Source organism: Notamacropus eugenii, chromosome 4 (genome assembly GCF_028372415.1).
Source record: "Notamacropus eugenii isolate mMacEug1 chromosome 4, mMacEug1.pri_v2, whole genome shotgun sequence".
In the NCBI taxonomy this organism is placed as follows: Eukaryota; Metazoa; Chordata; class Mammalia; order Diprotodontia; family Macropodidae; genus Notamacropus; species Notamacropus eugenii.
Genome location: NC_092875.1, coordinates 53,380,369 through 53,407,773, shown reverse-complemented (window position 1 = coordinate 53,407,773; position 27,405 = coordinate 53,380,369). Strand labels below are relative to the sequence as shown.

General features: G+C 45.1%; 2 protein-coding genes and 1 long non-coding RNA gene across 7 annotated transcripts in view; 1 reads left to right on the top strand and 2 right to left on the bottom strand.

Annotated features, from left to right (window-relative positions):
- Positions 1-12,363, bottom strand: part of LOC140499499 (uncharacterized) — a 40,836-nt gene extending 28,473 nt beyond the window's left edge. For all 3 annotated transcript variants that reach the window (XR_011965466.1, XR_011965465.1, XR_011965467.1), the window contains exons 1-4: positions 12,194-12,363; positions 9,148-11,887; positions 6,531-6,679; positions 4,987-5,061 (exon numbers count right to left, since the gene is read on the bottom strand). This is a non-coding gene — a long non-coding RNA (uncharacterized lncRNA). The remainder of the gene's footprint in view (positions 1-4,986; positions 5,062-6,530; positions 6,680-9,147; positions 11,888-12,193) is intronic.
- A 398-nt stretch (positions 12,364-12,761) lies between these two features.
- SNAPC2 (small nuclear RNA activating complex polypeptide 2) lies at positions 12,762-21,965 on the top strand. The gene is made up of 5 exons (XM_072600987.1): positions 12,762-12,956; positions 18,131-18,250; positions 18,683-18,751; positions 20,168-20,483; positions 20,770-21,965. Exons 1-5 carry the CDS (start codon positions 12,762-12,764, stop codon positions 21,117-21,119), a joined length of 1,050 nt encoding a protein of 349 aa, XP_072457088.1. The 3' UTR covers positions 21,120-21,965.
- Positions 21,966-23,683: 1,718 nt separating this feature from the next.
- CTXN1 (cortexin 1) lies at positions 23,684-27,389 on the bottom strand. 3 transcript variants are annotated; one of them, XM_072600989.1, is made up of 3 exons: positions 27,227-27,389; positions 26,092-26,441; positions 23,684-25,863 (listed from the first exon to the last, which is right to left on the bottom strand). In XM_072600989.1, exons 2-3 carry the CDS (start codon positions 26,349-26,351, stop codon positions 25,797-25,799), a joined length of 327 nt encoding a protein of 108 aa, XP_072457090.1. In that variant the 5' UTR covers positions 26,352-26,441; positions 27,227-27,389; the 3' UTR covers positions 23,684-25,796. The 3 variants fall into 3 exon arrangements, with proteins under 3 accessions (XP_072457090.1, XP_072457091.1, XP_072457092.1); XM_072600990.1 differs by lacking the exon at positions 27,227-27,389 and adding an exon at positions 26,667-26,851; XM_072600991.1 differs by having other exon boundaries at positions 23,684-26,441.
- Positions 27,390-27,405: the final 16 nt, after the last annotated feature.

The following is a 27,405-nucleotide window of genomic DNA, read 5'->3' as shown; positions in this document are numbered from 1 at the left end:
ACAAGAAAGTCAAAATATGCACAAGCAAAACCTCAAAGAAAAATATGAATTGGTCTCAGGCCAAAAAAAAAAAGAAAAGAACTCCTGAGAGAGCTCAAAAATATTTTAAAAAATGAAATAAGAAAGGTAGAAGAAAAATTAGGGAAAGAAATTAAAGTGATGCAAAATAATCACCAAAAAAGAGTCAAGAACTTGGTAAAAAAGGCACAAAAAATGCTGAAGAAAATGACACTGTAAAAAACAGAATATGTCAAATGGTAAAAAAAAAAAAAAAATCACAAAAATCCACCGAAGAGAAAAACTCCTTAAAAAACAGAATTGGCCAAATGGGAAAAGAGGTACAAAGGGTCACTGAAGAAAATAATTCCTTAAAAATTAAAATTAGGCAAGTGGAAACTAATGACTTCATGAGACATCACAGATCAATCAAGCAAAATGAAAAGAATGAAAAAAAGAATAAAATGTGAAATATCTCATTGGAAAAACAACTGACCTGGAAAACAGATTGAGAAGAGAGAATTTAAGAAATATTGGACCATCTGAAATGCATGATTTTTTTTAAAAAGGAGCCTAGACATCATATTTCAAGAAATTATTGAGGAAAACTGCCCTGATATCTTAGACTCAGAGGGTAAAATAGAAATTGAAAGAATCTACCAATCACCACCTGAGATTCCCAATGAAAACTCCCAAGAATATTATAGTCAAATTCCAGAGTTCCCAGGTCAAGGAGATAATATTGCAAGCAGCTAAAAAGAAACATACATAGACAGAGGGCACAGGTGTGAGTTGAGTATGATGGGATGATATCTAAAAAAAAAATTAAGGGGTTAGAAAGAGGGATGTAAAAGAGTAAAATTACAGATTGAGGGAGAGGAATACACTGGGAGAAGGGGGAAGGGAGAGGCAGAATGGGGTAAATCATCTCACACAAAAGAGGCACAAAAGAGCTTTTACAGTACAGAGAAAGGTGGGGGATGGGATGGCAGACAACACTTGAATCTTATGCTGACTGAAATTGGCTCAAAGAGGGAACAACATACACTCAGTTGGGTATAGAAATCTATCTTACCCTAACGAATAGTGGAAGGAAAAGGGGATAAAAGAAGGGACATGGCTGATGAAACAGAAAGCAGATTGGGGGAGACAGGAATCAGAAGCAAAACACTTCTGAAAAGGGACACAGTTAAAGGGGAGGGAGGGAGAGAGGGAGAGAAAGAGGGAGAGAAATGGAGAGAGAGGGGGAAAGAAAGAGAGAGAAATACATAGTAATCATAACTGTGAAAAAAATTTACAGCAAGTTTCTCTGATAAAGGCCTCATTTCCCAAATATATAGAGAACGGAGTCAAATTTATAAGATTATAAGTCATTTCCCAAACTGATAAATAGTCAAAGGATATGAACAGACAGTATTCAGATGAAGAAATTGAAGCTATCTCTAGTCAAATTAAAAAAAATGCCCTAAATCACTATTGATTAGAGAACTGCAAATTAAAACAACTTTGAAGAACCACCTCATCCCTATCAGATTGGCTAATATGACAGAAAATAAAAATGACAAATGTTGGTGGGTATGTGGGAGAATTGTACTGTTGATGGAGTTACGTAATGATCCAGACATTCAGGAGGACAATTTGGAACCATGCCCAAAGGGCTATAAAACTGTGCATACCCTTTAACCCAGCAACACCACTACTAGGTCTGTACCCAAAAGATCAAAAAAGAAGGAAAGAACTCATATGCACAGAAATATTCATAGTAGATCTTTTCTGCAATAGCAAGAATCAAAAACTGAGAGGATGCTCACTAATTTTGGCATGACTAAACAAATTATGTATAAGATTGTGATGGAATACTATTGTGCTATAAGAAATGATAAGGAGGATGCTTTCAGAAAAATGTGGGAAGACCTATATAAACTGATACAAAGCGAAGTGAGTATAACCAGGAGACCACTGTACACAGTAACTAATAATGTAAGATGATCAACTGTGAATGATTTCAGTATTCTCAGCAACACAATGATTCAAGACAATTCCAAAAGACATATGAAGAAAAAATGTTATCCACCTCCAGAGAAAGAATTGATGGAGTCTGAATGCAGATTACAGCATACTTTTTTTAAAAATGTCTTTATTTTTCTTGGGTTTTTTTGTGTGTTTTCTTTCACAGTATGACTAATATGGAAATATGTTCTGCATAACTGCACATGTATAATCTATATAAAAATGCTTGCCTTCTCATGGAGAGGGGAGGGGAAGGAGGGAGAAAGAGAATTTGGAATTTAATTTTTTTAATTAATGTTTAAAATTGTTTTTACATGTAATTAGAAATTTTTTTAAAAATATCTCAAAAAACAAAAGAACTTGATTAGGAATATAAATACACAGAAGTGAATGACATTCAGGAAGAAGAGAAACAAAAAATAATATTAAAATAAAACATGCTCTCCATACCAGAAAAACATTTTGATCTCAAAGACAGAGCAAGTAGAGACAACTTAAGGATAACAGGTGTTCCTGAAGAATACAAGTAAAAAATCCTGAAGGCTACAATTCACGAAATAATACAAGAAAAGCTACCCAGAACTTCTGGATACAGAAAACAAAGTACCAGTTGAAAGACTCCACAGTCTGCCTACAAAAAGAAATCTTATGCAAACTCCAGGACACACAGTGATTAAATTGAACATTTTCAATAACAAACAACAAATTCTACTAATGACCAGGAGAAAGAGCATCACATATAAAGGAGAGGAAAACTGAACTGGATAAGACTAGTTAGTAGCTATCAAAAACTGCAAAACAGAATGGAATAAAGTGTTCCAAAGATCAGAGTAGCACAATGAATATAGCACTGGACTTGGAGTCAGGAAGACCTGAGTTCAAATCTACCCTCAGATACTTGTTAGTTTTGTGATTCTGGGGAAGTCACTTAACCTCTGTCTGATTCAACTTCCTCAACTGTAAAATGAAGGGTGAAAAAAGCAGCTACTTCCCAGGGTTGCTGTAAAGATCAAATCAGATAATATTTGTAAAGCATTTTGCAAACATTCAAACATTATATAAACATCAGCGATTATTAGCAAAGGAGCTCAAGATGAACTCCAAAGTGACATACACGCCAAACTTAAGCCTGACCATCAATGAAAAAGAAGGAAGTTCAACTTTTAAAAAAGGCATTTGAAGTGCTCTTACAAAAAAAACAAAACCCTACATGTGAACAGGTTATTCTCTTGGCAAACACCCCAGACGAGAGAAACATAAGAAAGGTAAATAAATAATGTTACATAGAAAAACACAAATAATGAATGAGCCCACCTTCAGAGACTGTTAAAAGGAAAAAAAAAACTAGAAAGAAAAAAACCTATGTGGGTAAACATCAACAAATAAGAGCAGAACCATTAAAATCTTTATATAAGCATGCAAGGAGATAAGGATGAAAATGGTACTTAAACAGAAATGATGCTAGAAAAATGGGTCTGAAACCATGGAATAAACCACACAACCCCCCAATACAAGTGAAACAGTATTCTGAGAGGGACTAAGCTGGAGAGTCAGAACATACCTAAGAAGGGGGAGAAGAGGGAGAAGATACCAAAGAACATACAATTAACTCTAACCACATCAAGGGTAAAGAACAAAGGGAAATTGTGTGGTGTCTCAGGAAGAAGATGGGATATAGAAGAATGAGTAGAGAGGCAAAGGGAAGGACTACATATGAAAAAGGGAAATCTCAATTCAGTGACAGAAAGGAGATCCCAATGAAGAACACTCCCTTGTGTGTAGAAGGAGGAATATATTCTGTCATGAGATACAAAGGATCTTAACATATGGGTATACTCTACAAGGATTTGGCGTTCACAGAGAGCATTACCTGGGATAGAATGTTTTGCTCTCCTGCCTCAGGAGAAGGAGAATCAGAGATCCCAGGAGCAACTGACACCCAGAAGGATGAGAAGGCATGCATCCAGAGAGGAGATTCCATGGCAAACAAGAAAGAAAATTATCATGGTGATAGCAGGGGATAAAAATGGCCTGCATTATCAGGAACACAGGAAAATTTCTACTATGTGGCAATATCCATGTCTCCTGTACGAGATGACACTTCTAAAAGTGAGGTATAACAGAAAAAGTAGGGAACTGACAAGGAAATTGTTTGGGAGAGGGAACTGAGAATAGATATTTTAGAAACTTGAATTTCAAGAGCAGCACAGACACTAATGATGGAATAAGTAAGGACAATGCTCATGAATCAAAGAATAAAAGTTTATAATAGAAAATTTAATAGAAGAGAAGGTAAAGAAATCCTTTTTAGAAAAAGGTAAAGAAAACAACAATAACAACAAACCTACTAACAAACAAAATAAGTTGAAGGGGAGAAGGATAAGAAAAGAGATTGTAGTTAACTACTTAACTGAAAATTTTTCTTTTCCCATTTTTTGAAGGAAACAATTAGATAATTAGATAAATGTAAGAAAGAAAGGGGAATTAAAAAGTTCAATAAAACCCCAAAAACTAGTGAAAGAGGCAAAAAAGGAGGGGAGGATGAAGGTCAAGAGAAAAGAGCCTACAGAAAGAGTGTTGAGTTTAAGCAGATTAAGCAAATATACTTGGAGATAAGTACTATCTGTAAAGATAAAAAGAAAAAATTTTAATTCATATAATGCAAAATTAAAGATTAAAAAATAGACCTAACTCTTATAACTTTAAATATGAATGAATTAAATGATCCAATAAAACAGGAGAGCGACAGATAAGAATACAAAACCCCACTGAGCGGCTGAAACAAAATTTACTATGCATCAGATTAAAAAAATAAGGAGTTATAATCATGCTATCAAACAAGAGAAAATAAAACAAAAAAACCCCCTCATAATATAAACAAGGAAACTGCATTACACTTAAATGGAATATAAACAACAAATCAATATTAAACTTATGCTCTGGGTGCCTTAGCATCTAAATTAATAAAGGAAAAATTACCTGAATTACAAGAAGACAAAGATATTAAAATAATAGCAGGAGACTTTCACGTCCTTCTCTCGGTTTTGAACAAATCTAAAAGAAATATAAACAAAAGGGAAAATACAGAGTTTAATAAATTGCTGGAGAAACTGGAGCTAATCTTTCAAATGGGACTGCAAAAGAATATATACATCTATGTATGCATGTATATATGTATTTTATGCATATATGTATGTATATCTCATATACATACTAAAATTGATCATGTATTAGTGCACAGACATATTAAAATAGGCTACTGAAAAAGATTTTATAAAACAAACTGTGTATATTATAATGGAGGGGAGGGTGTTAAAAGTACTTGCTCTTTCAGAATCCTAATGTCACAAGACATCATAGAAGTAGTCAACTGAGACAGAAGATCCATAAATACTTTTGTTACATCATGGAGATGTTATAAGAAAAAAGAAGGGAGAGGAAGGAGAAAGGATACATTAGAGGGAAATAGGAGGAAAAAACAGGGAACTTAATTAACATACATAATTTGGTTGTGCAAAAGTAAAATTGTTGCAAACATGGAAACTATGAGGGAGTTGGTATGACTTGAACTTCACTTTCATCTAAATTAGTCAAAAGAGGGCAGAACACACACACACACACACACACACACACACACACACACTGGTGTGGGAATGAATGCAAGTCAATAAGGATGCAGATAGGGACAGGAAGAGGGTAGATTCAGGAAAGGATTAGTCATAAGCTGTAAAAAGGGGGTAGGGAAGACAAGGTAAAAATAAAAAAGAGAGAGTAACAGAAATCAATGGGGAGTGAGGAATATAGAGAAAGAAAAGGATAAGAGAGCTGGATGAAAAGAAATAATTATCATAACTGGGGATGTGGTTAGAATGGACTTACCCATAAAACAGAATGTTAGAAGAAACACTGAAGAGCAAAATCTAATAATCTATTGTTTACAAGGAACACACTTGAAAGATAAAAGACTCATACAGAGTTAAGGAAAAGAGCTGGAGCAAAAGCTATGATGCTTCAACTGAAAACAAGAAAAGCGGGGGTAGTAATTATGCTTTTGGACAAGGCAACAGCAAAAATAGACTAAATTAAAATAGATAAAGATGAAGACTACATTTTGCTGAAAGGAAACATAGACGAGTCAATTCAAATATTTGACACATAGGCACCAAATAGTATGGCTTCTAGATACTTAAAGGAAAAAACTGACTTACAAGGAGAAATATAGAATAAAACTATAATAGCGGGAGACCCCAATTTATCCATATGAGCTCGAGATAAGCCTAATCAAAAAGTAAATAAGAAAGAAGTTAAGGACCAAACTTTTTTTGTGAGGGTTTTTTCATAATGTGGGAAACATGGGCATGTTTGTTGGAAGTTTTTTAATTAAAGTGGCCATGCCACTTCTTAAAGAGGGACATTGAATGGGAATTATCTCATTCAAAGTGAGAACCTGAAAAGGCCTTAGCCTAAAGGGGTAAGGGTCTCCTAATGCATCCTGGGCCATCTCCAGTTGTCCTGATTAATACCTGGCCATTGGATCCAGATGACTCTGGAGGAGAAAGTAAGACTGGTGACTTTGCACAGCCCTCCCTCACTCAAATCAAAATCAACTGCAAGGCAGGTCATCATTTCCCTGATGTCATGGTTCTCTTCAAAAACGAAGGACAAACACAACCTATTGGCAGTAAGGAATGAGAAAACAAATTAATGAGTGGGGATGACGGAGGGGTCAATCTGTTGGAGACAGGATGGAATGAGATCTCTCGAACAAGGAAAGGGGTTAGCCTTGATAAGGATTAAGGCCACTTTATCATGCAGGACAAGGCACCTGAGTGATAGGAAATAATGAAGAGAGAAGAAGTGGAAGTTCTCAGTGAATGGCCTCAATTTTTTTAATAAAATACAAGACAAACTTCTCAGCTAAGAGGATGGGAGTAGGGGAAGCCAAGGAAGGTTTGAGGAAAGATTAAAAAGTTTGGAAGAGCTGTTGTGGAGAGTAGGATAACGAATTGATAAAGAAGCAGAATTGCCTAGCACCAGTGAGAGCCCAGTTGATGTTATGCAACATAAATTTGTCCTGGATTTAGTCAGAATGGTTATCTCCACCTTCATTAAGCAACCTGTGTGTAGGAGCAAAGATGAAAACTGGTGGATGGTGAGAGTGATCCAAGGCTGGGCCTTTCACAATTGTTGAAATGATAAGGGGGCTAAAGACTCAGAGAAGAGAACAATGTAGAGTTGAATTGGTTCACCAAGGGGTGAAGATGAGGAAAGGAGGATAGAGCGGCTAGTACAGGGAGATGTCCTAGGACACAACTGAGGCGTCAAGGAACTGAAGGTCACAGTGTGGACAAAGAATAGGATTTGATAAGAGAAGGCAGAGGAAGAGGTGGAAAGTCAATAGACTATGGTCAGATAAGGAGATTCTTAAACAAGGTAGCAGTGCATTTTTGGTTGATGGCAAGATCAAAGGTAGGACTTTTTTATGTGTGGCTGAGGTAGGATGGAGGAGTAGCTCATGGAAAGTGAGGAGGTTGAGTAACTGAGTGGTTAGAATATTTAAGGAAAGATCAATAAGTATGTTTAAGCCCCCTAGTTTGAGGGCAGAAGTTATGGAAGAGAAAAATTATAAGCCATGTACCAATTCTATTTCAGAAAGAAGGGGATGTCTGTAGACAAGAGCTACCAGGATTTTGATTCAGTGGCAGAGATGAATAGTATAAACCTCAAAGAAGAAGAGGTTACTCAGTGAATGACAGAGATAGCGAGGGAACCCAGAAGTGGCAATGGGGAGCAAAGAATATTCCAACACCCCCAACTTGATGAGGGAGCCAAAAGGAATAAATGAAGGTACAGCGAGTACTGTAATGGGTGGGAAGGAATGCTACATCACCAGGCAGAAGCCAGGTTTCAGTAAAAGACAGAAGATGGAAGGAGTGAGAAAAGAAAAGAAATTAGCATGAAGGAAGTTTATTCTCTAGGTATTCTGGAAGTGGAGGGTAGTATTTAGTTGGAACTTTGGAATGGGAGGCTTGAGAAGGAATGAGGAATTGGGTGGTAGAAGTGGGGAATGAGATTTAGATGATGACTTACAAGGATTCAAAATTATCAGGATGTGTAAAGTATGATCAGGTGTGAGAATATTCATCACTGAGTGGAAGGCGCTACTCTTCTTCCTAGAGGATGCTGGAGATCGGGCTAAAGACAAGGGTAGTGCGAGATGGAAGGTACCTGGCTAAGTAGTCAGATGGAAGGCCCTCTTCACTACTTCTCTTCTTTGGAGGTTAGGCAGAACATAGTAAAGCAATAGAAGAAAGTCCCAGTGACTTTCCTTTTCTCCATTCCTCAAGGGACAGGCACAGCAAGAGATGAAAAGCCTGATCAGGGTCAAAAGGAATGTTATTCTTTTTGTACTGGAGGTTCTCCACATTCCAGCTGGGAGACCAGGTTGGCAGCAGAAGGTGGGAGCTGCCTTGTGCTGGCACAGATAGGTCTTGGCTTCCTTTGTCACCTTCCCTCAGGAGACAAACAGCAGAAGCTGGAAGGTCAGAGGGAAGTTTAGACCATTCGTGATTCCCTATCAATGAGGGAATTTGTTTTGTTTGACTAAGCGTATTTGTTTAAAGGAATTCATTTTTGTTTCTATTTTTTCCATGGGATGAGAGATGGGAGCAAGAGAAAATCTAATTCTATTTTTTTTAATAGAGAGGAAGGATATTACAGAGGTACAATGTTGTGTGCGCTCTCCGTTGTAGTCACTGTGTTAAGTTTTTCTTAATCGTTTACTTTGTTTAAGAGACCTGTCACAAAATGGCAGTAATCCTAAACGTAACACAAAAACAAAACATCAATATCATTTTAAAAAATAAAACTAAGAAAGACTAAATACATTGATGAGGACTTATGAGCTATTGTTTTTTGAATGGTTGTGAGTCCCAAGACTACCTGCAACCTGAAGTATCTCTTTTGGTGACCTTTCATGTAAGAGGAAGGAAACAAGCATTTATTAAACACCTACTATGTACCAGGCACCGTGCTAAACATTTTATAATTATTATCATATTTTATCCTCACAACAACCCTGGGAGGTAGGAGGTATTATTTTTCAATTAAGGAAACTGAGGCAGAGGTTTAGTTACTTGCCTAGGGTCACGTAGCAGGTTGTGTCTGAGGCCAGATTTGATTTTAGATCTTCTCGACTCTGGGCCCAGGGCTCTATCCACTGTGCTATCACCAGGTACTATGAGAGTAATAAAATATTACCATACCACAAGGAAAGACAAACATGAAGAATTAATTCAGAAAAATATGGAAAGTGACACAGACTGAAGAAAGTGGAGTCAAAAGAACCACACACACAATAACTCTAGCAGTGTAAATAAAGTTAAAATGGAGAGGCAATAAAACTTGGGTCAGCTACAAGAGCCCATATTAGTCAACGTCAACGTGAAGGACAGTACCTGGCATACTGTTGTCATTCAGTTATTTTTCCATTGTTTCTGACTCTTGGTGACACCATTTGGGGTGTTCTTGGCAGAGATACTGGAATGGTTTGCCATTTTCTTTTCCAGCTCATTTTAAAGATGAGGAAACTGAGGCAAAGTGAGTTAAGTGACTTGCCCAGTAGCTGAGGACAGATTAAACTCAGAAAGGTGAAGCTTCCTGACTCCAGGGCTGTCATTTTATCAATTGTGCCACATAGCTGCCCTCAGAGAGGAATACTAAGTTCAAGCTGCTTTCCTGGTCACTATCTCTTAATAGGCAAGGAGTGCCTCAAGCTGTATCTAGAGGCTTGACTTCCTATCTACCAAATGCTAGTTATATAATGCCCGTCACAACGAGTGAACCTAAAGAATAAACTCATTTATCCAAGTCAATAGCAAACAGAAATTCAAGAAGTTCTACAGATTAGAATATATCAGGCAATACATAGAATGAATGGTTTCTACCACTGGGAGCAATCTATCTCAACTCAACTGAAAGCTGTTATTTCACCCAAGGAAACACTCACCAAAGTCTTTATTGCAGCAAGCTGGAAATCAATGACATGTCAAGGAGCCAGCTGCTCTATGTTTCTGCTTCTTCCCAAAATCTTTCTTTCCCTCCAGGAGACTCTGAAGGAAAAGGGTCTGGAATCCTGGTGAATCCTCTCTCAAAGTTGGAATAGAAGAGAAGGATCTCTCCTCTCCAAAGCCCTTACCAACTTTGCCTCTCAGAGACAAGGAGAATCAAATAATCATTCTCTCCACTAATGTTTAGACCCAGGAGTAGGGAACCTTCATCCTGGAGGCAATATGTGGCCCTCTAGGTTCTCAAGTACAGCCCTTTGACTGAATCCAAACTTCACAGAAAAAATCCTTAGGGCCACAGATTCCCCACCCCTAGTTAGACTAGTCTTACGTGAATGGACTAGAAGTGAACTCTAGGTTACTTGTACTTTAGATTTTACTTACACATTGTGAGAATTCTTCCTCTGCAATAGTGATCTCTATGGTTCAACCAAATCTTTCTACTGCTATATCTTTTTTGTTTGACTCCAGAAAGTAGATTCAAAAGCCATGAGGGAAGATACAAAAAGGAAAATGTAGGATTGACATCAGGAAAAACCTTCTAATAATTAGAGATATACTCTAGTGAAAAAAACTCCTTCATTGGACATCTTTATTTCAAGATCTCTACTGCCACAAAAAAAGTACTGCCATGAATATTCTGGTGCACTGAGGCTCTGGGCTTACTTCTTGCCATGATCTCCTTCATCCCTGCCTCACACAAAGAAGTGGCCTCATTACTTACTAAGGCTAACTCCTCTACCTGCTCAATGGATCCCACTCCATCCTGTCTCCTCCAACAGCTGTACCCTTCTGTCATCCCCACTCTTTCGCTTATTTTCAACCTCTCCCTCTATTAACTCTTTCCCTACTACCTATAAACATGCCCTTGTCTCCCGTATCCTTAAGAAAAACCCAACAACTCAATCTCAACCCAACCGTTGGTCCCTGACAACTATCATCTTGTATCTCTTCTGCCCATTACTGCCAAACCCCATGAAAAGGCCTTCTACAATAGAGGACTACACTTTCTCTGTCTTCACTCTTACAACCCTTAAACCCTTACAACCCTGCTCACGACCTCACTATTCCATCAAAACTACTCTCTCCAAAGTTGTCAGTGATCTCTTAGTTGCCATATCCAATGGCCTTGTCTCAATTCTCATTTTCCTTGACCTCTCTGCAGCCTCTGACACCCAGGGATCATTCTCTCTTCCCTGATACCTTCTCCTCTCGAGGTTTTCAAGGTTCTCCTCCTACCTCTCTGACTACTCCTTCTCCTTTAACCTCCTCTAACCTCAGGGGTCTCTCAGGGCTCTGTCCTGAGCCCTCTTCTCCCTCTACACTATTTCACTGGGTAACCACACCAACTTTAATTAATTTAATTATTTAATTATTATCTCTATGCGGATGATTCCCAAATCTACGTTTCCCGCCCCAACCTTTCTTTTGATCTCCAGTCTTGTATCTCTACCTGCCTTTCAGACATCTCAAACTGATGTCCAGCAGACACCTGAAACTCAACATGTCCAAAACTGAAATTATCTTTCCCCTTAAACCATTTCCCACTCCTACTTTCTATACCCAGCAAAGAGTAAGAACACAATCTATCTAGTCCAGTCATCTTGACTCCTCACAATAGCTCACTTCCCATAGTCATTCTTTTGCCAAAGCCTGACCATCTCACCTTTGCAACATCTCTCCCACAGGTCCCCATCTGTCCTCTGACACTGCCACCACCTTGGTGAAGGGCCATATTACCTCACACCTGGCTGATTGAAATAATCTGCAGGTGGATCTGCAGTCTCCTTCATTCAGCTATTACTGTGATTTTCCTAAAACAAAGGTCCAACATAGTCACTTAATACAACCCAATGGTTCGCAGTCCCCAGCAGGATCAAATAGAAAATGATCTGTTTGACCGTCATAACCTGGCACCGTCCTACCTTGCTGGTATTCTCACCCCTTAATTTTCAACTCCTATTCTTCTATCTAGTGACTTGATCTAGGCACTTTCTCTGGCTATCCCCCTCCCTGGTGGACTGTCCCCCCTCCACTCCACCTTCCTGGCTTCCCACATCTCACATTTACAAGAAGCCTTTCCCAGGAGGCCTTCCCTCTGCCCATGAGACCCTACTTACCCTCCACAGAACCTGTCTGCCTGTTGTCAGCTCCTGGAAGCCAGGGGCTCTCTTGTGCCTCGGTATCCCCAAAGCTTAGCACAGGGACGAGCACGTGGCAGGAGCTTAACAAACGTTCACTGACTGAGACTCGGGGGCAGGCCCTGGGGAGAGTGGTGGGGAGGCCAAGCAGACAGCAGGCTCCTGCGGAGGACGAGGCCCTGCCCCCGCCTTACAGAGCCCTGACTGGGGGGAGAAGCGGAGGGCGGCGCTTCAAAGCCTTTGGGAGGCTTCTGTCCGTCGCCATGGGTCACGACGCTCATCTCAGAACTCGGAGAAGGGACAGCCGGATGCGGCTTTCCTTTCGTGCCTTTAAATAAGCGGAGGCTGTTTCCGCTCTGACCTGGCTTCGTCCCTCCGCTCCTCCCCCGGGGCACACGCGGATCGAACGGCTCAGGTGAAAAGCGAAGCTGCCACGGCCTCCTCGTCGGCTCTTTCTGGCTTGGGACGGCCGCCGTAGCAGGCGGACCCGGAAGTGACTGCTGGTGCCTTTAAAGACCGGAGGCGCCCGCTCCCGGCTCAGGCCATCATGAAGCCCCCTGTGAGGCAGCGCGCGGCCCCCGCGCGGTACCGAGGGCTGGCCCCGACCGGGGTCCGCACGGCCACGCGTTGGAACCCGCGGGAGAAGCAGCAACTCCTCCGTTTACTGCAGGCACGAGACGGGCAGCGGGAACCAGAGGCCGCGGAGCTGAGGCTGCGGCTGCCCCACCGGAGCGAGACGGAGGTGCGGGGGCGGGGCCGAGGGCAAGGGGGCGGAGCGTGGCCTGGGCCGGAACGAGGCTGAGGCCTGGGGGCGGGGCTGGAGGAAAGGAAAGTGAGGGATAGGAACCTAGGGAAGCTGAAGGAGGAGGCGGGGCAAAGACCAGAGCGAGGCTGTAGGGGCGGGGTTGAGTTTGGCAGGCACGTGAGGGACGGGGGACTGAGGTGAAAAGTGAACAGCTTGTGTATAGGGGTGAGAGATAGTGAGGAGTCCAGGCTAACTCGTAGGTTGTAAGCCTAGGATTTGGGAGGGTGGTGTTTCCTTCTCTAGCCTTAGGGGGGGTATGAGGTGGGGAGGGTCTATGGGGAAAGGCATTGAGTTCAGCTTTGGACATGCTGAGTTTCAGATGTCCCCTGGACATCCAGTTTGAGTTATCTCAAAGTCAGTTGGAGATACAAGACTGGAGTTAAGCAGAAAAGTTGGGGCAAGAAAGGTAGACTTGAGAATCATTAGGATAAAGATGATAATTAAACCTATGGGAGTTGATGAGATCACTTAGTGAAATACTATAGAGAGAGAAGAGAAGAGGGCCCAGGACCGAACCCTGAGGGATTCAGCAAAGGAACCTGAGAAGGAGAAGTCAGGGAGTTAGGAGGAGAACACGAACCTCAAAAAGCTAGAGAGGAGAGGGTATCAAGGAAGAAAAAATGATCCTGGGTGTCAGAGGCTGCAGAGAGTTCAAGGAGAATGAGGATTGAGAAAAGACCATTGGATTTGGCAACTAAGAGATCACTGATTACTTTGGAAAGCGTTCTTCTGGTGGAATAGTGAGATCATGAGCAGGATTGTGAAGGCTTAAGAAGACAATGTAGTGGAAGCACCTGTTGTAGACAGCCTTCTCATGGCTTTTGGAAACAGAGGACAGAAAAGATAGAGGATGATAGTTAGCAGGGATGGAAGGATCAAGTGAGGGTTTTTTTCCAAGATAGGGTTGACAAAGGCATGTTTATAGGCAGTAGAGAATGAGCCAGTAGGTGGGAGAGATTGAAAATAACAGAGTCAGACAGAAGATGGGGATAATATGTTGGAGGGCAAGAGATAGAATGGGTTCCCCTTGAGCAGGTAGGGGTTAGCCATGCTAAGGTGTAAGGCTACCTTATGTGAAGACAGGGGTGGGGGAGTAGAGAGGGGCAGAAGGTACCTGAGGGATAGGAGATAGAGAAGAGGGAGGTCATGGTGAGTGGCCTCAATTTTTTCTGTAAAATATGAGGGGGAGAGAGAGCAGCGGGAAGTAGGAGGGATGAGAAGGTTTGGAAGAGCTGCTGTGGAGAGCAGGAGATTGAGTTGATTAGGGAGGTATAGATGGTTTGCCCAACAATAGTGAGGGTCTAATTGAAGTGTAACAAAATTGTAGTGGACCTAGTCAGAATGATTGTGTGATTTTCTCCATCTTCATTTTGTAGTATGGAAGGTGGTGAATGGTGGAAGTGATCCAAGGCTGAGCTTTGGCAAGGCATAATGGAGGAGATGATAAAGGGGCTAGGGATTCAAGTGTAGAATTGAATTGGCCTAACAAGGGGTCAGGATGGAAAAAAAAGGAGAGAGTGAACAGTGCAAGGGAGACAATTGAGGAGTCAAGGAATTGACATTCATAAGGGTAAGAGAGGAGGAAGGTTGGAGCAGGGCTGAAGAGAAAAGGGAAAAGTTTGAGAGGTGGGTCAGGGCTGGGATGAGAGGTGAGACTGGAGGGAAGCAGAGGACTTTGCTGGCAAAAGCTAAGTTGAGGTAAAGAGGATGGCAGAATTTAGGTGGCCAAGAGTCAAGTTTACATGGAGAGGAATGGAATCTGAGGGGATCTTAACTGAGAAGGGGAGAGGCGGCCAGAGAAGCTTAGGAGAAGGAGCTTGGCTTCTGGGGTCAGCAAGAGGATGAGGTGAGGGGACTGAGCCAGAGCCTGGAGTCTCAGGTGAGGGGTGTGGCCAGGGCTTGGGTAGTATTAGATGAGGAAGTGGATGGAGTGCAAGACCTGACTTTAAATTCTGCTTCAGACAGCAACTAGCTCTGTGACCTTGGGCAAGTGATTTCCATGCTCCCAGCCTCAGTTTCCTCCCCATTATTAGGGGAATAATAACCTATAACTCATGGTTGTGGTGAGGGCCAAATAAGATAACATGAAAAGCTCTCTTCAGATCTTAGAGCCCTATATAATGCTTCTATTGGTGTTATCATCATCCCTCTTGTTAATCTGTGCTGTGAAAGGTGAGACTCAGCTGAACCTACCTGGAGGCATGGTAAGGTGGAGATAGATTGAGGCTAAGATGGAAAAGTCCTGGAAGGGAGTGGGGGGGGTTGGGGGAACCATGAAGGGGATCTCCTGGATGGAAGTGAGGCTCAGGTGATACCTGAGGGAGCATGTGGCCCTTTAATGCCCTGACTACTTTGTGTAAGTCCTGACACCCTGCTCCAGATTTTGTAACTTTGGGTAAGCCAGTCCCCTCTTCTGTGCTTCAATTTTTCCATACTTAAAATGAGCACATTTGACTTCATGGTCTCTGTAAGCCCTCCCAGGTTTAACTTTCTAGTGGTTTGGGTCCTCAGGTTACAAAGAGCAGACTTTGGGCAAGGGTAAAGATCTGTGAAACAAAGACAACAGGTGTTTGTAAAGCATGAATTGGGTTATCATTCAGTACCTACTATATGCTGGGTAGAAGAGTCTTGGGGGTGCCCAAAGAGGTAGTGAGAGAGAACCAAGGACAGGCTACTATACTGAAGTCAGAGGCATCCAGCTTTGGGAGAAAAATGAGTCCAGCACAAAGGAGAAGATCCCTCCTCTCAGGAAGGAGAGCTGATCTCCTCCCCTTCCTTAGGCAAGATAAGATGGATGGTGGGAGGAAGAAAGTAAAATTGGGATTTTCTGTATTTAGTTCGAGTAATTCAACACAGTTATGTAGTACGTTTTGAGTTCAAGGCTCTGTAGAAATTAACATATTTGCATCAGAGTCACAGCCTTTTGGAATTGAAATTCAATTCACAAAGCATTTATTAAATACCTACTGTGTGCTAGACACTTAGTTGAGGCTGGAGATCCAAAAATGAAAAGAGGTTCTACCCTTAGGAGGGCCTTACATTCTTCTGGAAGAGAGGGCCCTTAGTAGTCACATAATCCACATCCAGTCTGAAGAAGGCCTTCAGTGTAGCCAGCAACTGGAGGTCCAACTTCAAAATCCTCATGGGAAAGAGACCCCCTGACCTCCCAAGGCTGCCCTTGGAAAGAGCTCCCACTCCTGCTAAGTCTTTCCTAATCTAGAACCTCCATTTGCCTCCATGCATCCTTGAGCCATTGCCCCTTTTTCTGCTCTCTGACCCAAGGAGAACGAGTCCAGCTCTGCTTCCACAGGACAGCTGTTTCCCAAGTACCTGAAGGTCTCTCATGTTCCTACTAAGCCCTGTCTTCTTCATGGTGAACATCCCTAATTCCTTCCTGGCATCAAGGCCTTTTTCCATACTGGTTACTTGTCTTGAGATGCTCTTTAGCTCATTGCTCTCCTTCCCCAAATGTGGCCAGACTCAGGACAGTGCTTCAGAAGTGGTCTGACCAGGGCACAGTCCAGTGGGACCATCACTCTTCATTCTTGGAAGCAGTGCCTCTCTTAATGCAGTTCTAGCTTTATTCTGGCTGCCTTTTCTGTTGACTCTGTCCATCACCCAAACCCCAGACACTTTTCAGACAAACTACTATCTTACCAAGCCTTGCAATGGAACAACATTTCCTACCTAGTGGAAAAGCACTTACTAATTCTGCTATGAGCCAAGCTCTGCTAAGTGTTGGGGATATAAATAAAACATCTCACGGAACTCACATTGTTATTAGAGCAGAGACAGTCCTGATGCCTGCCCCATCTTGTGAAGCTGATTTTTTCAAACCCACCTCTAAGAATTTTTATTTCATTATTTCATAGATTTTGAGTTGGAGAGGACCACTCAGTTGGATATGACCTCTCATATCCAACCCCTTCTTTCATTTTCTAGATAAGGAATATAAGGCTGGAGAAGGCAATGACTTCTCCAAGGTGGCACAGGCTAAATGGAAGAGCCAAGACTTGAAGCCAGCATGCCATACCCCATGCCATGCTGTCTCATCCCCACTGAATTTTGGCCCCAGTATTCTCATGTCCAGTGTATGTATTGGCCGTCACCTCCAGACCTGTAGTGTCTACAAAGCTGATAAGCATGGCAGTTATGCCTTTAGGCAAGGTATTGATAAAAACATTAACCAGCACATGGCCCAATATTGATCCTGATGCATTCCACTGCAAACTTCCTTCCAACATGATACCAAGTCATTCATGTTTACCCTTTACATCCAGCCATTCTCTAGTTCTCCATCAATGTGATTGTACCATCATCCAGCCCAGAAGTGTCAAACAGTTGGGAAATATTTAACAAAATAAAGAAAATAAAACAGAACATAGATAATGTTAATATGTGGTTTTCTAAGTCGGTGTGCAGCCAGCAGGGATCCTTGTCTTTGAATTTTACATCACTGATCTAGCCCACATCTCTCCATCTCTTCCATAAGACACTTATGAAAGTGTTTTTTTGGTGAAACACTTCATCAAATGAGTTCTTGAAAATAGATGGATTTCTGCATGAGTATTAATAAGTCTTCTTAATACAGAACACATATCCCGGAACTCAGAGTCTCATGGGGGTTAAGACCAACACAAATTACACACTATGATGTGGCAAGTATAGTAAAAGGTGCAAACAAAGGTCTCTCTGCGTTTCAGGGCCAGGACTTAACCTACCAGGAGAAGCCAAAGAAGGCTTCCTGTAGAAGACAGCATTTGATTTAGATTACATTGTGAGCTCCTTTTGGGCCGGAGTAGTTTTTGGCTACCTTTGTATCCCCAGTGCTTAGCACAGTGTTTGGCACATAGTTAAATGAGCTAACATACATAAAGTGCTTTGTCAAACAGAAAGCTCTATATAAATTCTGGCAATTATGATTATTATGTGGTTAATGGTGCTCGATGACCTGGATTGTGACTTATTGGGTGTTTGGGGAAATGTTCTCGGGGGACATGGGGAATGGAACAGCCCTCAGCCCTCCCCTGAGTGAAGTTTTGTACAAACTCAGGATATTAGCATCCTTTCTGATTCCTTCACTTCCCACCTCCCTCGCCATTTTTTCCTAGATTCAGGATTTCCTGCAGTTGTTGAAGCGTCGTGTAGCCCGGGAGGTAATTCAGCAGGAGCATCGCTGCTGCCAGAAGGAACAGAGGCTTCGTAAGGCTGAAATTCCAGCCCCCATTGAGGTAAAGATGGGGTGAGAATAGCAGAGAAGTCAGAATGTGGGGGATAGGAACCATAAGCAAGGGATGGGGTCTGAGAGAAAAGACCCCCAGTTTTATTGCATGGCACATGGAAGGATGGCAGGAGCACTGGATTTAGATAGAGGATCCATGTGTATGATCCCTGCTCAGCTTCTTAATACTCCTGTGACCTACAGCCAATCTTTTAACCTCTTTGTGCCTCAGTTTCCTATTCTGTAAAATGAGAGATTGGACTAGAATCTGGTGGTCTTCAAGGTCCCTGTGAAGCTATGGCACTTGGCTGGGTGTGAGAAGAGTCTTTGAGGGATACAAGATGGAGTTGGGTGAGGAAGAAGGGAGGTAGTTGACATCTTGCCAAGATAAGGTAAGCGGTGACCATGGGTGATCAGATTATACTCTTGTGTTCAATTCTAGGTTTGGACAGATCTGGCTACAAAGGTGACCAACCAGTTGGAGGAAGTGATGACCACTGCCTTTTCCCAGGTACCAGGGACCCTAGAATTCCCAAACTCTTTTCTCTTTTCCAAATGTCTGTGATTTCATGAGGGTAGGCACAGCCTTCAGTCTCTGTTACAGCTTGTCCAAATCATAGTTGACCATCTTGAGCTCTGAGTCAAAAAACTTCATCCCCTCATGACCATCTGTCTGGGATTAAGGCTTTCCAGTTGGCTCTGCTAAGCCTTGAATGACAGATGCACAGAACTTGCCACCAGAGCAGACGTGAAGACTTTCCATTTTAGTAGACTTACCAGAGCAGCCTTCAAGAACCCAAGACGTCACCTTAGCCACAATGAACCTTCGGAAAAGGATGTCACAAAATGGTCTTCCTAAGAAGTCAATGTCCACACATCTGTCTTTTGGGGAAAAGCTAGAGCAGTTGATCTTAAACTAGGCTTGACAGGTTCCCCTACCCCCAAGAGTTCCATGAATAATTTTCAGGACAGTCTTTGAACTTTAATGAGAAAAAAAATTACACCCCCTACTCCATAGACTCCAGTGGCTCCCTATTACCCCTGGGATCAAATCTAAAATCCTATTTGGCTTTCAGAGCCCTTCAGCCTTCTCATTCCTCCCTCCCTTCCATGCACTCTTTGATCTGCCAATACTGGCTCTCCATCTCCTGACTGTGAGGGTGTTCACTGGCTGTCTGCCATGCATGGCACTCTCTCCACCTACTACTTTCTCTGGCTTCCTAAGACCCAATGTCTGCAAAGGGCTTTCCCTCATCCCCCTTAATGCTGGTACCCTTCCCTCTGCTGATAGTTCATACCTTATCCTGTCTCCAGCTTGTTTGTCACTGAGTTGTTTGCTTTCTGTCTCCCTCATTAGACCTTGGGTTCTTTGAGAGTAGGGTGTTGTTTGTTTCCTCTCTTTGTCTCCCCAGGGTTTAGCACAGCCCCTGGCACATAGTACATGCTTAATAAATGCTTAAATTACTGAATAGCTTTATTTTCACTAACTTCTAATTTGCTTTACTGATTTAAAAACACGATTGTGAGAAGGAATCTGAGGATGTCACCAAACTGCCAAAGAAGTCTATGGCAGAAGAAAGGTGGAGGTCCTTGGCATCACACCTCCTTCAAGAGAGGGGGAGTTTCAAAAGCAAAGAGGGACAGCCATTTTTTGGCCTGGCCAATGAGGTTTTTTTTTAGCTGGACTATGCATGATAATGACAGTGGTTTTGTTTTTCTTCTACTGGGAGTGGTGAGAAAGGCCTGTAAAGAGAAATAAATACAATTTCTGAAAATAAAGGAGGTGGGAAATCAAAGAGCCCTTGACCCAGAGGAAGAATGAATTCCTGGTGAGGCGCTACTCTGAGCTGTCCCCATGTCCTCCAGGTGTCAGGCCCCTGGCCGTGTGCCCTTAATGCCATGCCTGTTTTCTGTCTGCCCCTCCCAGATCCTGACCATTGCTGCAACAGAACCCGTGAGTCTGCTCCACTCCATTCCAGAGAAGCCGACCCAAGCCAGCGAGAGACAGCTTCTCTGCAAAGACTCTTGTTCCCAGGAAGAACTGCTGCCTCAGGCCTCCGAGCCCACCCAAGAGACCAGTGTGGGAGTGTCTGGGACCTCAGATACCCAGCCCAAGACCGACTCCTCCAAACCTAACCCAGGCTCACCCGAGAATGGAAACTTTGTCATTGACTTTGAAAAGATATATAAATATTTGTCAAGTGTATCCCGGAATGGCAAGGGCCTTGAACTTTCCCCCGGAGGTGAGTGGGGACAGTGATGCTGGGGAGGGGATCCTACGATCCAGGGAGGGGGAGGCAGTGAAGTGCTAAACTTACAGTTAAGAAGACCCAAGTTCAGATCCTTACCAGCTGTGTGACACTGGGCAGGTCATTGAACCTCTACTTGCCTTGGTTTCCTCCCAGGCCTGCTGGGAGGATTAAATGATGTCATCCTTGCAAAGTGCTTTGCAAACTTTCAGGTGTTCTCTCAGCATAGTTGTCCCATCTTCACTGCCCACCACACTCACTCACCTTTCTTCATTCCTAGAGTCGGCCGTCCTGCTTGATCTGCTCATGTCCCTCCCTGAGGAGATCAGTCGCCTGCCCTGTGAAAGGCTACAGACCCACATGGCTAGTTCCTACAGAAAACTGGTACGCCCTCAAGCAGTCTTGGACCCAAACCCCAGGGATCCTGGCAAAGACCACTTGGTGGAAGACAGTGAAGTAAGCAGCTCCCCCAGCAATGCCCCAGGAAGTGCCAAGAGCCCTACTCCTGAGAGGCCTGCTACTTCTGGGCCTGCTCAACACCAACTGTGGCAGGATCTGGAGTTCTGTCCCCTGAACCCATTCATGGTTCCCTTGGAGCTACTGTCTCAGGCTCCAACTCCTGGGCAGTGAGCACTGGCACACTCTTTGCAGGGGACCTGCCTGAGGGTAGAGCCTACACTGCATACTCAGGATGAGGGCTGTGTGTGGGTTTGGGTGGATGGGTGGGTATGATGAAAGTGAGAGGAGAGAAAAAAGATGAGTTCCTAGGAAATGAAGCTATGTTTATTATTTCTAAAGTTCCTTTGATATTTTATCCTAGGTTTCTAGGCAGTTCTGTGACTCTGGGTTTATTTGAGCCCCTGTTCTCAATACCTGATCTGAACAAGTACCGAAGCATTTGTACTAGGTAGGAATTTAAAGAGGTTCCAGAGTTCTTCAGACTCAGAATATCTGCTCTGTTGAACCCCATTTCCTCTCTGGGTTTGAAGAGTTGTATATGTGTTTGAAAAAGACTTCAGGCAGACAAGTCTTGGGAGTTCTTGAGCAGTCAGGCTTGTTCTGGGAAAAGCACTTTTTAAACTCTCAAAGTATGATTTAAGTGTGATTTTTAAAAAAAGTATTCATTTGCTTATTTAGCAAATACTTGTTGAGTATGTCTAATGTGCATGGACATCTTCCTCTCCTCCTCTCCTCTTTGCGTGGTGTGTGTGAGGTAATCCAACAGCAGAACACCCCAGTTTTTACCACCCTCAACACTATCATTCCTTTGATACCTTAGTTTTTAGTTAGCTGTTGTAGTGAAGGTTGGGTTTTTGCCTCAGCCTTCTGGTTTGGTTGCTGATGGATACAGTTTATCAGTCTCAAAAACTTATAACTTACGTTCAGAAGGACTATAAGGCAGGGCTCTGGATACTGGTTTTTATTTTCAAAATATAATTTTAAAAGCTAATAAAAACAAAATTAAATTACAAGTAATTAAGAAATTCTCAGCATGATTTACAAGTGGTTGTAAAAACTGTTAAGTCATTCATATTTTGTCATTTAATTTTGAAATGAAACTGTTTACTTTGTCTAATTAATGCAAAGATGTGCTTTCTCAAAAAATAGTTGCAGTAGCGATTGACCCAGGCTCCCACCTTTGCTCCTCTGATGATCATCCAGTGTTAACTGTGCTCACTGTGTTAACACCAAATTAATATGCTTCGGTTAATACCCCAATTAAACAAGGAATTTTGATGTTTTTAACTTAAAATCAGCCAGCCTCTTCACAGAAGCACAAACTTCTTTCTCAATTCTGAGGGGTTTTTTTTCCATTTCTTCTCACCCTCATTTCATCAAATAGAATATTGAATGGTATCATGATTGGAAAATGGGCCATGAATATATTCTCTTTTACCTAAATATATAGTAAACAGTCTACAAAATGTTGATTGGTTTTCAAGCAGGTACAAAATGAACATTTCTTGCCACATACCCTGTCCCAATCACTGCTTCCTGCACTGTTGTTTCCTCCTTTCTTTCTGAGGTTCTGGTTGTCCACTCAGCCCCAGTCCAGTCAGGGAAGTCTCAGCTAACTGCCGGGGCCTGCTTTCCCCACCTTGTATCTGTCCACTCAAAGGAGGCAGGCCCAGGTACTGCATTTCCTCTCAAATCCTTTACTCAGACTTCATGTCCCCCATATCCACTCATCCTTAGTTCAGCAGGGATGCCTCTCTCGGTCCATGCCTGTTCTCCCACTACTATAGGACACCAAGCTTTGCAGTCATCCAGTGAGGGAGGTCGTGTGCGGATTAATACCTCCATTTTCCAGCTGAGCACCTCCATCAGGTGCCCAAGGAAGTGTGGAGAGCCTCCTGGGAGTTCTGCTACTTCTGGCCCATCCCTGGGTGATGAAGGCTGATGAGATTTGTTTAAGAGCACACAAGGCAAGCATCAGATGTGGAATCCAACAGGAGCCTATTGGGCCCCCAAGTCCAGCATTCTTTCCACTAAGCCACTCTTCCAATCCTGCCTCTCAGTGAATTGGCCCATTCAAACAGCTGAGTTTATTCTTCCTGCCTGGGATACCCTAGAACAGGGGTGGGGAACCTTTGGCCTGGAGACCACATGCCCTCTAGATCCTCAAGTGTGGCCCTTTGACTGAATCCAAACTTCACAGAACAAATCCCTTTAAAAGGATTTGTTCTGTAAAACTTAGATGGTAGGGCCTAGGCCAAGGCAGCGTTTATGGTCTTGGCATCTGGTCTCAACCCATCTTCCCTCCACCATTCCAGTCAGACCAACAGCTGAAACTTCACTCTGGGCATGGTACGGTAGATCGCAGTAGATACTAGCCCAACCCCTTCCCTCTCCTTGCCCTTGGTTGTTCACTGCACACCAGAGATGTCCACGGTGGCATTGCCACCCTCCCCCTCCCAACTCAACTGCTGTAGGCAGGGCAGGCACTCTCTGGCACCCCCATAGTCACAGAATGTCATTGTGCCTTGGACCTCAACCATACTGAGTTAGCTATTCCAACTCAAAGTTGTTGAAACAAGGCATGAAAGCAAGAAGCAGCTGGTAGAGGGGTCATGGTCTTCCAAAAGACGGAGTGGAATGGGATCAGAGATGAAAGTGACTCAGGGAATGGTTTTGTTCCACCCACCCCCCACTTCAGGTTTAGCAGGCCCTTAACACACTGCATCTCATGGAAATAAGGGTACAAAGGTGTTTATTGTAAGGGGGATGGGAAGCAGATGGAACTGGGAGTTTAAGGTGAATTTAATAAAATGTCACTGAACAGGTGCTGTGAGGAGTGAGCCAAGGTGGGTAGGAGGGCAGTAGCACTAATAGGCCAGGGCTGCTAGGTTCTGAGACCCTCTGCAGCAGCAGAGGCTGGGGCAGAGGAATAGGACTGTATGACCCAGTCCTGGTTTTGGAAGGGCACAGGGATGGTAGAGTGGGGGAGGGAGTCTGGTGGTGGCAAGAGGCGCATGTGAAGTAGTTGATCAGCATAGCCAGGATCAGAGGGACAGAATGTCAGAAATGGGACAATGCCTTAGACATCCAGCCCAGCCCCTTCTCCCTCCCCATTTTATATAGGGGCACAGACCTGGGTAGTGGAAGGTTTATGGCCAAGGACACGGCTAGATGCAGAACTGAGATTTGAACCTAGGTGTCCCACCTGCCAGTCCAGCATGCTTTCCCATTACCCTATTCTGTCTCTCATTCACCTTGAAGCTTTTTTTTCTACCTCATCACAAAAACCACTCACACTCAGGACAGGATGATTTGTTATTTATTATTTGGGCCTGAGCTACGGCTGCTGCACTGTTGTGTCTGTCCACTGTCCAGCTTTCCTCCCCTTCCCTTCTCCTGTTTAGCTTGTCCTGGGTGTGTCTGCTAGTTTTAGCTCAGGGGTGAAGTCTGGATGAGCTGCTTTGGTCCCAGAGCCCATCCAGGTGGGGTAGGGGCTCAGCACTTGTGGGAATTTGTTAATAAATCCTGCATGGTGGGGCAGGGGTGTTTGGGGTAGTTGGCCAGGCACCAGCCCTGAATGAAAAGAACCCTACAGTGATCCAGGAGAAGAGGCCCCCACACCCCTCATAAACTTCCATGCTTTGGGGGAGGACACAGCAAAGCAACAGGAAAAATGCGTCAAGGATATATGGGCTTGGGAAAAGATCAGGTGGCCAAGAAGCTGGGGATGCCATTCTAGGCAGGGAAATGGCAGGAAAGAAGGCACAGAGGTGGAGAACGAGTCAGCCTGTGGGGTCTGGGAGAGCAGAGGCCCCTGATTGGGAATAGGGAGACAGGCTTAGAAGTCACTACAGTCACATGAGGAGAGTGCAGTCGGGACAGTGGGCAGGTTGGCCACATTTGTATCAGCTCTCAACTGACATTCCCTCCACCCTGAGGGGAATGGGGAAGGTTAGCTAATAAGGGTTTGGGGCTGACCTGCAGCTAGCTATAGCCTTGTCCAAGAAACCCACTGAGTCTAGTCTGAACCATCCTGGATCATCTGCTGCCCTTCACACAGCAGATATTCGAGAAGTGTTGAGATGGGTTCAATTGTAGTGCCCTGTACAGCCATACTCCCCCATTGCCCCCACTGCCCTCACTGCCCTGATGAAGCCCCTCTGTTCAGGATCTCCTTGACTAGGAAGTCAACCACTGGAAAAGGTAAGAGGCTTCTGAGGTTAGGGAGAAGGGGCTGGATTGGGCCGGTGGCACAGTACCTTGCACACAGTAGGTGCTTACCAAATGCTTGTTGAATTGAGAGAGGGACCAAAGTGCTGGGAGTGGGGAAGGGAAGGGTCTTGCTGAATTTCTCGAGTAACTCAGTTCTGCAGTCCCAGAGTGGGGGAGGGACATCAGTCCTGAGTGCTTCCGGAAAGTGGCCAGCCAGCCATCACGAGAGAGGAGGCCAGCAGGTCCAGCGGGCAGAGGAAAAGGAGGAGGATGCAGCATCCAGAGCTTTGACTATCCATCAGGTAGCAGGCAGGGAAGGTGCAGGTTAGGAGGCAGATGAGCAGCCACCATCCTGGCCAGAGGAACTCCTCAAAGCATGGGAGTGGGGGAACCGCCTCCCACAGCTCGCTGACTCTAGTGTCTCCCTGATGGAAGTGGGTGGGGAGAATGGTCCACTCCACTGGGAAAAGCATCAACTGCCAGACCTTAGGCCCGCTCATCTTGTGCCCTCAGGTTGGGGGGATGTGAGAGCTTAGGAGCAGGAGTCTGGCTTAAGGGAAGCCTGGGCTTCTGGACCCCGGACAGGTCAGGATGGAGCTGGAATCTGGGTTTGAGAAGGGAGGCCTCGACCAGGATTTAGTCAGGGGAAAAGAATAGCCTGGGACCTTGGGTCACAGGCCAGGCCAGGTGGGAATCAGGGCATCTGGATAAAGGGAGAAGGCTGAGATTAGGCCAGATGAGGTAAAGTGGTGCGGGGTGAGTTTAGGGGGTCCTAGACCGAGTTGGGGTGCAAGGATGAAGGCAGCCCTGGGCGTTGGGTTCCAGACCAGTCTGGGGATGGGGTAGAGATGTCAGGGGAGGGAGGGGAGAGGGTGGGATCTCAGGGCGGGGCAGGGTGGGTCGGTGCGGGACCCTTGGGCTCTGCCCTCACACCAACGCATAGTCGAACTGGCCCCTCTCTAGTGCCTCCTTGTGGTCGGTCCAGGACGAGGCTGGCATGCGGCTGTAGGGGTCCAGGAGGATGCGGACGCAGCGCACCATGAGCAGCACCAGGAACAGCAGTAGAAAGAGAACAAAGGCGAAGACCGTGCGCTGCTCGGCGTCCAGCCCCGCGGACCCCCCGGCCCCGCCCGGCCCCGGAGCCCCTGCCGGGGACAGCGCCTCGTAGTCCGGAGTCCAGGCGGAGCTCATGGCTCCTCCGGCCGCTCACATCGCCTGTCTGTCCGCCTCTCCCTCTGGGGCCACGACCCGGACCGGACGGGCACGGAGACCTGCGGAGGGCTGGGGGGGAGAGAAGCCCCGAATGGCTGCCACGCCCCCAGCGGCCCCCCGGCCGCCCTCAGTCCCCTTCAGTCTCCGTCCCGCTCCGCATCCCCGCCCCCAGAGCCCTTCTCATCTCCCCTCCTTCCCACGCCGCTCCTCCGCCATCCCCCCAGCACGTCCCGGCACCGACTCCACCCCGGACCCCCTCCCAGCCACACACCCCACGCCTGGGTCCCATCTTACCTCCTTCCTTCCAGACCCCCCGGTCCCAGGAACCTCCGCACACTTTGCCATCGCATCATCTCCACACTCCTCCCTCCCCGCCTTCGTACACCCCATGTTACCTCGGCTCCATCCCCCACCTCCTCTGCCTCCAGCAATTCAAACCCACGTCCCCACCCGTCTACACCTCATCACATCCCACCCGTCTACACCTCCTGCCGCGCCTTTAAGCCTGCCCACGCCCCTGTACCCCCTTCTCCCCTTCCCTCTCTGCCCCCTCCCCCACGGCCCTCCGACTCCGTATGTCCGAGGGCACTCGGGTGCCCACCTCGCCCCGCACCACACCCTCCACCCGCGCCCCAGCCTGCGCCCCCCCTCCAAGGTGCCCAGGGGCCGTTGCCCGCCTCCTTTCTACCCACTCACCCTCCGGCCCACGTGCCCCCGAGCCCCCAAACCCTGTTCTGCCCCAGCTCGCCCCCCGCCCCCTCCCCCGCAGCCCCCCTTCCCCGTCTGGGCTGGCCCCGCCCTTGCAGCCCCCTCCCCATCTGGGCTCGCCCCCAGCCCTGTCTCCCCGCCCTCACCCGAGGCTGGGGGCGAGGGCTTGTCGGCGCTCCCCCTGCGCCCCGCTCCTCCTCTTCGCTCTCCCCGCGTCTCGGTGCGCTCCACCCCGGCTCAGCTGGCCCTGCCTGCCCAGCCCGAGTAGACGGAGGAGGCGCAGCCCGAGCCGCCGCGGCTGTTCCCATGGCGACGGAGGCGGGGC

Bases quoted from the DNA above. Each gene is read 5' to 3' on its own strand.
- SNAPC2 (XM_072600987.1), top strand. From the start codon at position 12,762: ATGAAGCCCCCTGTGAGGCAGCGCGCGGCCCCCGCGCGGTACCGAGGG. The intron at 12,957-18,130 runs GTGCGGGGGCGG...ATTTTTTCCTAG, and splicing joins CCCACCGGAGCGAGACGGAG to ATTCAGGATTTCCTGCAGTT. The intron at 18,752-20,167 runs GTACCAGGGACC...TGCCCCTCCCAG, and splicing joins TGACCACTGCCTTTTCCCAG to ATCCTGACCATTGCTGCAAC.
- CTXN1 (XM_072600989.1), bottom strand. From the start codon at position 26,351: ATGAGCTCCGCCTGGACTCCGGACTACGAGGCGCTGTCCCCGGCAGGG. The intron at 25,864-26,091 runs GTGAGGGCAGAG...CCCTTTATCCAG, and splicing joins CAGTTCGACTATGCGTTGGT to ATGCCCTGATTCCCACCTGG.